Below are 14,623 nucleotides of genomic sequence, written 5' to 3' on the forward strand. Positions count from 1 at the left end.
GTGTCTCTGTGTGTGTCTCTCTCTGTCTCTGTCTCTCTCTGTCTCTCTTTCTCTCTCTGTCTGTCTGTCTCTCTCTCTCTCTCTCTCTGTCTCTCTCTCCCTCACTCTTCTTTCTGTGCTACAAACATTGTTCATCCATCAATATCCCTCAGTTTTCTTCCACTATTCTGGGCATTCGTTTTATAAAATTTATTTAAACATATGTTTTGTGTTTTCATCAAATGATTGTCACAACACATATAAAACCCCACATGTGATAGATACTCTTGATTCAGGAGCATGGAAGAGAACATCACTTAAATTTAGAACTGGCTATTTTCTTAGTTTCTATAAGTTGATGACCTGGGAAATCCAAGGCAAGTAGGCTTGATAGAGGTAGGGACATATCCCAGGTACCACTAGAATTGACCATGCCCTTTTGTGGCTAAGTCACAGGTACATAGTAGGCACGTGGACTAAAAGGCTGGGGACAGGGACCCTGGATCTCTTTCGTGTTCTGGTAGGGCCTCGGAAGGCTGCAGAGGAAACCTGGGTTACCGGCTTCTCTTGTGAGTAATTTCCCACAATAAATGACCAACTCTACCTCTTATCCAGTGTGCAGTTCAATTTCCTTTTAAGCTGGTTTCAGGAATAGGATATGGCTGGTCCTCACGTGGCCCACAGCAGAAGGAGACATAGCCTCTCTGGCTGACCCAGAAGAGCATGGTCAGTAGAGGTGCAACTGAACAGCAGCAAATCGACAGCTAACTGAATGGGCCTGGCCAATGCTACAGGTACCTGGGACATCTCCCTACAGATCATTACATTCTTCTCTTAAAGGCAAGTTAATGAAACAGGCTAAATTTATAGTACCATGGCAGTCTTAAGTGACCTCAAAGCATATTATTCATTCTGACTGAGATGTCCAGAAAAGGCATTAAAAGGCCTCTTAGAATGTAAGAGATATTTTTATTATGCATTTCTATGCCAGTATAAGTCCTGTAAATTGGTTTAAAGTGCTGTTAATTGATTTTTTCACAAAACTGACAGAGTACCCCAATGCATATCCATGTTAAATAAAGATAGGTCCTGACACTATTCATTATTCTCAGGTCTCATATTGTCTGCATTGTGAAAGATCATTTGGATATTCTCTGTGAGAAAGAGCAGACCTCACTGGTTGGGAGAGAAAGGCAAGTCCATGAGGAACTGTGGCACATAAGGATAGGCAATGGAAAGAAATAGAGCTTAATGGAGACTGGTGGAAGTCCCAGAAGATCTAGGAGTGAAATTGGGATGGAGAGGAGGTGGCCTGTGTGGTGGAGAGGAGGTCAGCCCTTGTGGAGTTCAGAGGTAACTCAGGTCTTTGATCTGCTTTTATTATTGATCAAAGAATAATCTAGAAAGTATTCATATTCATGCAGTGGCATTCCTTATTTTTATGAATTAATATTTAAGCCTTTTGTGTGCTGTACTATACCCCTGAGCTGTGGCCTCTGCTATAATTTTTACTTTAGTTTAATGCATGCATTCATGATTGACTGTTTTATAAAAGTGGCATAATTTGTGATTTCATGTCTTCATTTCCTATGATTTTCTGAGATGATTTCTGTTAAGAGAACAGAGGAGTTTACATGAACAACCACAGTAAAGGTTGCAATACTAAATTACTATTTACGACTAAACTTCACACTCTGTAACATATCCTTTCACATTCTTTTTTCCTTTTCTTTCTTTTTTTGTAGAAGCATAATTCAGAATGTGATTCTCCTACTAAGGAAATATTATTTATCCATGCAGGGCTGAAGGTGAAAACAGGGCTTTAGCCTTGAATAATGTTTCTACAAATTGAGCTAAGGCTCCCGGACAATGAGTCATAGTTGATGCTGTAAAAGCCACCTCATTTTATCTCAGGTGTCTGCAGCATCAATTCTGTCTCCCAGCACTCACATCCCTCAGCTCATGATAGAGCAGGAAGACATGCAAATTATTTCCCCCTCTGCCCATGAAAACCAGCACTGACCCTACAGCTCTGACAGAGACGCACAGCTCTGGACTCACAGGTCCTCCCATTCTGTGCTCATCACTGAACATTCAACACTCGGCATGGATTTGATACTGAGCTGGGTTTTCCTTGTTGCTCTTTTAAAAGGTAATTTATACATAAGGAGAGATACTGGGTGTGTGAGTGGACACGAGTGAGAGGACAGTGTGCATTTGTGACAGTTTACTAACAGGAGTCTCTTTTCACAGATGTCCAGTGTGAGGTGCAGCTGGTGGAATCTGGGGGAGGCTTGGTGCAGCCTGGAAAGTCCCTGAAGCTCTCCTGTGCAACCTCTGGATTCACTTTCACTAATGCCTGGATGAGCTGGGTCCGCCAGGCTCCAGGGAAGGGGCTGGAGTGGCTTGGTAGAATTAAAAACAAAGCTAATAATTATGCAACAGAGTATGCGGAGTCCGTGAAAGGCAGGTTCACCATCTCAAGAGAAGATTCTCAAAGCAGCGTTTCCCTGCAAATGAACAACTTAAGAGCAGAAGACACCGCCATTTATTTCTGTGCTGCAGACACAGTGAGAGGACTTCAGTGTGAACTCTGACAAAAACCTCCCTGCAGGAGCGCTCAGGACCAGCAGGGGGCGACGACAGCACATGGTGAACAGGGACAGTGCAGGAACAGGTGCAGACAGAGTTGAGTCCGGGTTCTGTGGTCTCAGCTCCATCTGATGATGTCCCAGATGTTTTCTGCACTTGTGTTTTACAGATGTCTGTAATATCCATGGAAACAGATTTCTGTTTTTATTAACTTAAAAAAACTACATATACCACACAGACTAAATTATGTAAATGCTAAAAATCACCACTGATAACAGAAATGACTCTGCACAGGTCACCAAGGTCAAATGCTTAGGAAGTTCAGAGGTATTTGTGAGGCTGCACTCTCAATGAGTTTCAGGACAAAACTGAAGTTATTCTGATTAGGACAGTGTTTGGGATTAGGGGAGATCAGCACAGACACATGCTGTAACATGTACACCTGGATAGGTCTCAGAATTTCTCCTCTGTCTGCTCTCTCCAGGCCAACAGCTTTGATTTAAATGGAAAGAAGCTGTCTCTCAGGGAGCATGAAGACAATTCCACTGAACTGAGGCTAAGACTTTCTCTTAGCCACTATGAGTCAATATGGAAATATATGACAGAAAGACAGAGAGACAGGCAGAGCCAAAGATAGAGACAGAGAGACAGACAGAAAGTGAGAGAAAGAAAAGACAGAAAGTGCTAAAGTGATAGATACACAGATGGATGGATGGATGGATGGATAGATAAAACATAGACAGACAGACAGATAGAATGATTGACTCAAGGAGACAGAGAGCAGGGGAAATTAACAGTTTACTAATGTAAATGTACAGGGATAGTCCTATAATGAAGGTATTTGGTTAGGTTATAAACTCACATAGATGCAAGGAATATTGTGTTTGGAATAAAGAGTATCATATAAAATAGCCCTTATTTAACTGGCCTTGATATTAAGGTTAGTTTAAAAGTACAAAAACCCAATATAGGTAAAACTTAGGTTGCTGAAAACTGTGAGCATTTTCCGGGCAGTGGTGGCGCATGCCTTATTCACCACACTCTGGAGGCCATGGCAGACAGATCTCTGTGAGTTCAAGGCCAGTCTGTTCTACAATAGCTAAGTCCAGTACAGCCTCTAAAGCAACCTGTCTCAACACCCCGTCCCCCAAAAAAACCTGTGAGCATTTGAAATGAAATCATTTGGCATTAATTACACACGATTTCCACCTTGAAATGTGTCTCACTGTGGTTGCCTCCTGGTGATCATGTCCTATCCTGTCTGTAATCACTGTGATGCGGGAACAGATGCATTTTTGTAAGATGGATATTGTGAAATTTTTATTTTGAGAAAGGAGGCCACACTTTACTGCAGCTCATCCACACTTCTTCCCCATGGACATACATCATTGTAAGAAAATATTCTAGAGTGTCAACCATCGTGGTGGGGTTCTGTTGGCCTCTACTGGATAGTGGCTCCTGATTGTCTCTACAATGCCCAGAACAAACGATTTTCTGTGCCCAAATTTCCTCATTTCTGAGCTACAAAAATGTGGCTACAAAGCCATAAAGGAAGCTGCTATTCATGCTGGTGAGACCTCCTGTGTGTAGCTTTTGGCATTTCTAGGAAAAATCCTCTCACAGCAATCCCCCTGTTTCTCTGACTCTCACACTCTTCCCACACTCCTTCACATTGATCCCCAAGACTTCAGTGAGTTGTGTGAAGATGACTCCACCCCCTCCTCCTCTCTCTCTTCTGCTCTTCCTCCTCCTTCCTTCATCTTCTGACCCCCTCCTCCTCCTACTGCTTCATCACAACAATCCCTCCCCTCCCCATCTCCCTCCTCCCATCCCTCCTCCCTCCTCTCCCCACTCTCTCTCCTCCTTTTATTCTGATTTAAACAACATAATTTTTGTTTTATTTAACTTTGTGTGGATTTCATATGTGAGCACTTTATTACCTGAGCTACACTGCTGATCAACGTCACTGCACGACTGCTGATCTGATTAGGACTCCACTCTCAGGCTCTCTCTCTCTCTCTCTCTCTCTCATTTAGTACACTTAGTACATATTATTTACAGCCTGGCTGCACTGTAGAGGGTAGGAACATGTATGAACATGGAACTTCACAGGACGGAGCACAGATGAGGGCATGTTTTAAGGATGACTCTGGGATAATGGTGTGTGATGTCACTTTCCTTATAGTGGGTTATGATATGAGCAGAAGCAGAACATGTATCCTTGTGCTGTCCACTCACAGCAGAGAGCTAAAGTCACTGCCATTTCCAAAAATGGACAATAATATTAATATTTCAACTGGTGATTAAAATGTGGTCATCCAGTGGCCACTCTGGGGGACGTCAAGTGAATGGTGAAATTTGATGCATTTATTTATTGTGTGTGTCAGTGAACATTCTGGCCCCAGATAAACCCACTGTGCACATTCCCCATTTCATGTCAAGATCTTGTGAGAGTTGCTGAGTGAGAGAGAGCTGGGCTCTCAGAGAGACAAGCTTGCAGCCTTCTCACACATGTGGTGAAAGTGGTCATGCAGCATGCTCTCCTACATTTACTTAGAGGAACATCCCACATGCAAATTTGTAGCAACGCCACCAGAAGTCAAGCACCTGCTTAAATTCAGAGCCTCCTACACCCTGGAGAATATTTTCTGGGAGACATTGAATTCACCCCCAAAGACATGAAATACTTATGGGTCTTCATTTTCCTGCTGATGGTTCCCAGCTGTGAGTTCCACGGGGAAGCAGTGGAGAACCTTGTTCTGCTGGTTCTGAGCTCCTGACTCACTTTTGTTCTTTGTTCACAGGTGTCCTGTCCCAGGTGCAGCTGCAGGAGTCAGGGCCTGGTCTGCTGAAGCCCTCTCAGTCACTGTCCCTCACCTGTACTGTCACTGATTATGGCATTAGCAGTGGTAACTGGTGGAATTGGATTCGTCAGCGTCCAGGGAAAGGGCTGGAGTGGATGGGTCAGATTTATAACGATGGATACACCAACTACAACCCATCTGTCAAGAGCCGAATAACCATGACAGTAGACTTATCGAGGAATCAGTGTGCCTTGAGGCTGAGCTCTGTGACCACTGAAGACACAGCTGTGTATTTTTGTGCAAGAGGTACAGTGATGGAACTACAGTGTGAGCCTGCACATAAACAAGCCTTCCTGCAGGGGACAGGAGTGCCTCTGTGACAGCCTGCACTGAACTCTTGCAGTCTGGTCTCAGCCTGGAAGCAGCATAGTGAGGAAGAACCACCCACTTCCTGTAGGCTTGGGAGTGTTTTGTCCACCAACCACATGCTGTCCCCTAGGGGCATGACTTCCTTGGCTTTGTGTTTCCGCTTTCACAGTTCCTCAGGTTGATGGGATGGGGATAATGAGTAGGAACTTTGTTGTCATCAAATATCATGTGATCTTCTTTTTCCTGGTACACAACAGATATGTCAAGATTCTCATTGCCCCTCGATTGAAGTATAAGCTAAACTTCAAGTTTACAAAACAAACATGGAAAACATTAAGTGACAACATAGCCTAATTTAGATTATGTCTTGTTAGGATGCTATTAAAGTTAAAAAATCATCTAGAGCCACTTGAAATCAACAAAATACACTGCTGTCATTGTGTGAGCAGGAAAATGTGAAGATACTGGAGTCTCTCTGTCTCTGTCTCTGTCTCTGTCTTTTTCTCTTTCTATCTTTCTTTCCAGGTCCCTCTTCCCATCCCCACCTCTGCATTCACACATTCAAAATTTCATCTGAAGCACAGCCTCAAATTTCTCACATAATCACTGACTAGTGGGAAGCAGTGTCATTAAAAACCATGCAGACTTTAGTGTTGAATTTGAAGCTTTCACACATAAGCTGCAAATGATTCTGTTCTTCCTACCACCCAGGCTGTGTAGACTCTCTTAGAAATCTGTGTGGATTAATACATCAGGCAGAATTTTCCATACACCAGTTAATGCAGGAATACATTGCCCACATCTGGGGCTCTTCTTTCAGACAGGTGAGTACCTGTCCTAGAGGAGACGGTCATTCCCTCTGCTCCTCATGATTCTTGTGATCTTTAAGGCTTTGAATCTCTTGTTCCCCATCACAGTGGGCATCTTGGTGGACTAGGTTCCTCTTTCATTGTTTTCCCTCAGTTTCCTGAAGGACAATCATTCAGGAGCTCAGAGCACAGATCTCAGATTCATCATGAGGAAAGCAGGAGGGAAAGCCTAGGGAAGGAGCCCCCTGTCCCTCTTCCCCTGTGCATTGACATGATGGTACTCTGAGAATCACCCTGGAAAATGAGAAATGAGACGGTTTTCCCAGCTTCCTTTGAGGATTTCCTGTGGACTCCCTACTCTCTTTATACTCTCCCAGAACCAAGTCTTGAAGAACTGCACCTCACCATCATCTGCTTCTTCTACCATCTGGAATCTGTCTAGGTCTACCCTGAGCTCTATGGACAACATCTGCTCCCTTCTTGTCATTGTTCTCTTGGCTCCAGACACAGAGAGATGTTCAATGAAAATTTTGCCATTGATGAGCCACAGCCACTTCCTTCTCAGGGGTTCATCTCATATGGACATGTTTACTAAAGGCATCAGGTCAGGTGGCCAAAGTCCTGTACAATGGACACACATGACTGCAGGCAAATCTGCTTGTACTGCCTGCTCTGCCTTCACTTGGGACACAGTTGCCTGCTGACCCCAATGTAACACATAACAATAGGCCTAGATGCTTCAAATTCATATTTTCTTGTGCCCAAGCCCATTCAATGATGATGTCTCAGTGGTCATTGAAAGGCTTGTGGCTGACAATTACAATATCACCAATGTCCAAAAGACTAGAATCCAAGACACAAAGGGCTATGACTTCTGCACCTGAAAAGGAAATCCAAAGCCGGAAGGAGGGAGAAATATTCACTTATTCATGGAGTGAAGTTAGAAAATGTTAAGCAAGACAAAGTGTAAGTTCTTCTTAGAACATGAAACTAAACATGAATGTGTAATCCGAGTTGATCATGTATGGACAGGTGTCAAAAGTTACCAAGGGCTTCTAATTGTTTTCTTTAAGAAACAACCATTCTGGGTGGTGGTGAACTGATACAATATCAACAACAGAAATCTAGGAAAAATATCACTAAGTGCGAAACACTTGTGATCAAAAGAGAAAATTAAATTCCTTGCCTTTATAAATTTTAAGTGACTTCTTACAGACTTATCCAACACCAAAATAAAGTAAGCATTAACACTCACCCAGATTACCTGAGTCTAGACCAGGGGAGCATGTAAACATGATTGGCAAGCCCTTTACAGTTATTATTCATGGCCCCTGAAGCACAATGACAAACACCGTCTGAGACTGTATGCAAGACCTTATGCTCATCCTGAGTGTCTGCTGTGTATACTGTCTTTCTGAATCTACTTCATGGCTATGGTCTTCATTCACATTGACTTTTTTTTGTTTCAGACTGGCTTGTTTACAAATGCCCCTATAGTGTTCAGCCTCACGTGTGGTTGTGACTTATCTACTGCATCCTTCAGAATGCTCACACTGTAGGTCAGCAGTATTCCTGGGTCATCATATAAATTATTTTGCCTCTTGCTTGCTCCTTGATTAGTGTTCTCAAAATAATCTGAAATTTATTGTCACAGCTATGTGCTATAAAAAAGACATGTTAAAAATGATATCTAATGACTGTACAAATACCACAGTGATGACACTGCCATTAATGAACTGTGACTGTCCTTTTGACTAAGATTGACTGCATCAATCGTCTTATTTCCAATATTAAAATATTTTTAAAGAAATTTTTTCCATACATTGAGTAAAATATATTCTATTCTGCTCCTGATCTCTTTCATATTTAATCACTATTTTTAGTATATATGTATATTATACATATATTTGTATGTATATATGTGTATTTACATATCTATAAATATGCATTATATACATTCATAAAATATAAATACAATCTACTCAGTCTATATAATGTTACTTGTAAATGTGTTTTCAGGTCTTTTTGTATTGGTGTACTATTCTCCCTAGAAGAGTATTTTATCAGAGACACAGGTCTTTAGCTGTCTGTGTTCCCTTGACTAGGGTTGAGAGCAGGTGAGAGCTGCCCTTCTTTTGTGTTATTGTTTAGGTAACACTTCAGCAGCCATGTTGGTTAACCTTAGTGGGTATTTCTCCTCTATTATGTTTAGGAGACAAAAAACCCACAGCAAGTTAATTGTTCTTCTTCATGATATAGTTTTTTTTTCCCACTTTTGCAGTGATCTCTGAGCTTTAGGTCCAGGAGTTATGCGGTAGATCTATCAGTTGGAGCTTGCCTGCAAAACCCCACATTTTTCTCTGTTATGGTTTTCTGTAGAGTTCACCAGGTGTTGCATTCATTTGCTTAATGAATGGAGATAACTTATCTGTAGGTAGGGGAATTAATATTTAGAATGTAGTTAGAGGCTATGCTATTTAATAAACTAGCAGTTATACATTCTCCTCCAACACATATGACTTCATACACACCTGATTTCGGCTAGGTTTGAAGAACCAGGCATGATTTTTCTAGTTATTGCGACAGCTTTAAGTCATTTATTTCATAATGTCTCTTATTATCAGCATTCCTAACTTTGTTTTCAGTATCTTTTCAAGAAATCACTTTTTTGATATATTTTGGTTTTATTGTTTTAATTTTCTATGAAATGTTTAGTTTGAATAACTTAATCTGGAAGAAGCGTAAGAGAATCATCTTTCACACAAATCACCAAGGTTATATATGTGCTCCCATCTTAATAAATGCACATGGAGTATTGTGGTATGTTTTTCTGTGTCACTATCTCTATCTTTAATATAGAAAAAGCATTATTTATGTAACCAGGTCATTCCACATTCTGTCTCTTGGCAAAGATCCAGCACAGCTCTTGGTATAGACAGTGGGCTTACTGCCCCGATGTTCTATTACATTAGATGAGATTTCCACACATAGGTAGTCATCCAGTTTTATGGCCATGTTCTAATTAATGGTCTCCCTGCCTGACTGTTACTTGTGAACATTGCAGATGCTGCTAGATCTTAGGGTAGTTATATCATTTCCTATATGAGAGATGTTGTAAGAAGTTTTACTCTTCGGCATGGCAGACTTCTTTATATCATGTAGTATTCCACATAGGTTGATAATGTTTTTTTCCTAATGATGTCATCTTTAACTGAAAGCAGTATAGAAACTAAAATACTCTTTTTTTGATTTTATTGTCACTATATAATTTATCTTTCTTATATTTATTTTTCCTGTTTATACTTAAAGAAATTTGCTTTGGAAAATATACACTATACATTTTATAGTTTTCATCCAATTAATTTGACTAATTCTTTCTACCTGTTGTTTAATGGCATGCCAATAAACTTTAACTGTTGTGGACTTGCTTTAACATAAACATCCAGCTGCTTACTTCAGGTCCTTTCTTCTCTTTCATCTTTTTTCCGCCAACACTTGTTTAATTTAGATTGCTGTATAGCATGTCCATCAATGAAGTATTTAATGATTCCTTATTTATCAATTTCACTGTCTGTCCTGAGGTTTACAGAGTGATATTAAGTTATCTAATTCTACTTTAAATCTTCGAACACCCCAAAAGATATTGTATACATTGCAGAAGTAAAAGTACTTCATTCTAATGTCACCTATTTAATTTTCATGGAATAAAATATAAGAAGTGGTTATCATTCATCATTAGTGTTTTAATACTGTGTGTGTGTGTGTGTGTGTGTGTGTGTGTGTGTGTGTGTGTGTGTGTGTGTGACCTGATGGACTCCATCTTAGATCCCTGTGTTTGAGGATAGGTGATTCTTTTTCCGATATATATGGCTAAAATTTTCATATACACCTGTTTTTTTCATTTACATATTGCATTTCAAATACATCAACTTCTACATCCAGTGTTCCCTCTCTGGCCTCCCAACTCTTTCCTATCTTTCTTTCTTTCTTTCTTTCTTTCTTTCTTTCTTTCTTTCTTTCTTTCTCTCCTTCCTTACTCTTTTTCTTTATGGAATTACATATAGAACTGACTTGAATTTGCCTCACAAGTGACCTTGGGCTAATGGGGATCAATGGTGTCCTCTGTGGATTACAACTTCCTGACTCTTCTCTTTGACTCATCTTCCAGGAGGTTGTGTTTCCACAAGGGTCAGTCACTCCATCAGACACAGTTTCTACCATGACCCTGAGAATCTGAAGAGAGGAAGGAGGGGAATCTGTGGTAGGTACATAAAAATAATGAACAAATTTAATAAAAAAATAGCAATACTAAAAGAAGAAATAGAGTTCTCATGGACAAAAATGCAAGAATTTGCATGACGTGTAAAGAAGCAAATTTCATAGGAATCAGCTGATGGACAGGAAACTGATATTTTAGGGTCAAGTCATATCACAGGGACAGAGAGGAACCTGAAGATTGCAGTAGAGTTTGGCCAGCTGCCCAAAAGTTCTGCTTCAATATCATGCTATTTTTAAGAATAGCTACATGTGCTGGGTGGTGATGGTGGTACACTCATTTAATCCCAGCATATGGGAGGAAGAGGTCAGTCAATCTCTGTGAGTTCAAGGCCAACCTGGTATACAGAGCAAGTTCCAGGACAGGTTCCAAAGATATGCAGGGACACCCTGTCAGGAAAAATACAAACAAACAAACACAGAATAGAAACATGTACCTGCAACTGAACAAATTAAAGAACATTCCTAAAAGGATGTCTTCATCATAACCCTTTCCTCATTGCTCAGGAACCTAAGAGAAAGAGTGGAGAGAATGATTCTAAGAACCAGAGGTTGAGGAAATCTTAAAGGAATCAGTATTTTCCAGACACAACATGACAGAAACACATGTGAACTCACAGAGTCGGTGACAGAATGAACAAAACCTATGGAAGCTAAAGCCACACAGTGTCCAAGCATGAAGGAGTGGAAGTGCAAACCACAGCACACTCTTAGCCATGAAGACATTCATAATGGACAGCACTGTGAGGACGTCAACCTTCTACAGTGGAGTGACACCAGGTACATCAGCCACACTCAGGAAGTAAGTGACAGCACAAAATGATCGTCTTTGGATTGTATTTGTCTTTTCTGTTTCTCTTTTCCTTTCTAAGTGACAGAACACTTCAATTGGGGTAGGTAGGGAGGTGGTAAAAAAAAAACTGTGAGGAGTTAGGAGAGGAAAACAGAAACTTAAAATTTGCCTGCTTGACCTCACATGTCACTATAGAGGCACTGGGGTTATGGATATACAGCTTCACTTCTGTCTTTGCACAGATCCTGTCTAAATTCAGGAAGCAACTTACACACTGAGAAACTTCCCTGGTTTAAATTACTCTTTTTCTATTATCCTAATGTGTTCCAAGTTTTTTTTTTTTATAATGAGAGCTGTATATGTATAGTCTTCTCTATTGTGCATTTTACAACTATTTTAAAATAGCATCTACTTTTATTTTACATATGAACTCTATCAAACTTATTGATTTCCACGTTTATTCATCTCTGCAAACTTAGGGGGTTTCTCTGTTGACTGTTGGGAATTTTATACTTGATGAGAAAACACAGGTGATTTCCTAAGATGTTCTGGAGGATTTTGCATCCAAATTCATAAGTTATCTTCATGGAGTTGTCTTTTATTCTCATATAGGCATCTACTATTCTTATAAATATAAATTCTTTCGTATATCACTTTCTTGCATAACCTACTTTGATCACATATCTCTGTCACTGCATTTGAAATCTCCCTTTCCTTGCCCCTGTCCCTGTCATTATTTCTGATGAGTATGATTAAAGTGCATAACTGTCTTTCAGAGACTAGTTTATTTTCCTTAATATGTAGATGACCAATTGACATGCTCTGGTAGAACTGCCATGATTTTATTAAACGTTCTGTTATATAAATTTGATCATGAATAGTGAGTGCATTTTCTCTCACAGTCCATCAGGTGGCTGATCACGTGCTAGAATAAAAGTATTGAACAGTGAGAAGACCTGTGATGTGTATGTCTATAACTGGTGTGTATTATGTGCTGAGTTAAAACCTTAGTATGTATTTGGCATAGTTTTGCTAAAATGTTGTAATATATGTTTAATTTTTATTAGCATACGTGAATCATGCAAAGTTACAATTTAATTGTGACATTTCCTGTGAATGTATTTACTGTGCATTGAAATCATGACTTCAACTGTGCCATCATTCTTATCCATTAACATCTGTCTTCTCCTATTGTTTACAAACCAGTCTCACATTTGCAGCGATGACATTGTTTTCAAAGATGTCATACAAGAGAACATTAAGACGTTGTGAAATTGCCTCACATCACGTATCTTTATAATCTATAATTCCATCCATTTCCCATGAATAATAAGATTTCTTCATGTTTTTGCTGAAAATCTCCTGTGTGTGTGTGTGTGTGTGTGTGTGTGTGTGTGTGTGTGTAGTTAACCATTAGTGTAAGGATTTGTATGCCTATAAAACAATATCTGACATTAACAACATGAGAACTTGGTCTCACTCAGACGCAATATCTGGGGCATCTCTTCATTACAGGTAGGAGGGATTTGAAATGCATTGCAAGGCCATTGTCACACACACTGAATTTAATAATTTAAATCTTTTCAAAATTTCAAGTGACTGAAAACTACCATAATAACACAGGCAGACAGTCGTGGACTGTTCATGACTGGGCAGGAAGATGAACAGCAGAGAGGAGGCACAAACAGAAGTTTTAAAGGAAGCAACCTGATGAGAACTGTGTCCATGGCTCCCTAGCAGCTGAGGGTTGAACAAGGTTCCAAAACTGTCAAGTTTTATAGAGCACAAATTGGAAGACAGACTATGAACCATGTGCAGAGAATACAGAAGGTTTGTTTCCTGTGCCCAGAATTATCTCTTCCTATAAGATGTCTTGTTCAATTGTTTCTAGAGGTATTTTGCATTATATTTTGTGGGAAACCAGCATCAATAGTCCCAGGCTTGCCTCACTAATGTTACAAATACAAGGAGTATTTATAGTTCTTGATCCTACTGAACCACCACACAATTCTAGGGTGTAATGAATGTGCCAGAACAGGGTATGTTCCTGGTGTAGTTTTGTACCTACTAGCCAATCACTCGAGCATTTTGTACTATTTTTATGACTATCTAAGAAACTCAGGATACAATGAGTTTGGTTTTCATTGCCAATTTATATGAAGTTTTAGATTATAATATACTTCATTTTCCTCTTCCTTTTTCTCCCTACATACCTTTATTTAGAGACTCCAGTTTTCTTTCCAATACATTGCTACTTTTTAAATTTATAAATATTTCTGTTTCTCTGTCTGTCTCTGTCTGTCTCTGTCTGTCTCTGTCTGTCTCTGTCTCTGTCTCTGTCTCTGTCTCTGTCTCTGTCTCTCTCTCTCTCTCTCTCTCTCTCTCTCTCTCTGTGTGTGTGTGTGTGTGTGTGTGTGTGTGTGTGTGTGTGTGTGTGATTTCTATATTTCTAAATAATGAAATTCGACCTCAGTCCATGTAATGAGTGTTCAGGATTTTATGTTATTGGACAACTTAGAGGTATACTCTTGTTTCTTGATGCAGAAGATGTGTTGTAGATGTATCAGGTCTGCATTTTGATCTGCTATGGTTTTCTGTAATAGTCTCCAAATTTTGTAAAGAGAAGTTTCCTTGATGAGTGGAGATAACAACACATATTTTTAAGTATGAAGACAAAGTAGTTAGAAATCATGCCAGTTAGTGGCAGTTGAATGTTTTCCTCCATAATCTATGATGTGAGAAACCCTTGGGTATCTGACTAGGTTTCCTGCACCAGGCAGAGTTAGTGGCAGTTGAATGTTTTCCTCCATAATCTATGATGTGAGAAACCCTTGGGTATCTGACTAGGTTTCCTGCACCAGGCATGATTCCCTTCATTTTGAGAAGGCTTTAAACGAAAGGGTCAATTCATACCATCTCCTAATATAAATATTCCTAACTTGGATTCCAATATCTTTTACAGAAACCTGTAAATACGTCTTTCAACATTAAGATGGAAAGAA

General features: G+C 39.9%; 2 gene segments (V, D, J or C); both read left to right on the forward strand.

Moving 5' to 3' along the window:
* Positions 1–2,055: 2,055 nt before the first annotated feature.
* On the forward strand, positions 2,056–2,576 carry LOC113838288. The segment is given in 2 exon segments: positions 2,056–2,131; positions 2,233–2,576. Coding segments are annotated over 2 exon segments (390 nt in total).
* Positions 2,577–5,249: 2,673 nt separating this feature from the next.
* Positions 5,250–5,755, forward strand: LOC113838289. The segment is given in 2 exon segments: positions 5,250–5,295; positions 5,376–5,755. Coding segments are annotated over 2 exon segments (426 nt in total).
* The last annotated feature ends 8,868 nt before the right edge of the window (positions 5,756–14,623 follow it).

The sequence above is a fragment of the Cricetulus griseus genome, chromosome 5, assembly GCF_003668045.3.
Source record: "Cricetulus griseus strain 17A/GY chromosome 5, alternate assembly CriGri-PICRH-1.0, whole genome shotgun sequence".
NCBI lineage: Eukaryota > Metazoa > Chordata > Mammalia > Rodentia > Cricetidae > Cricetulus > Cricetulus griseus.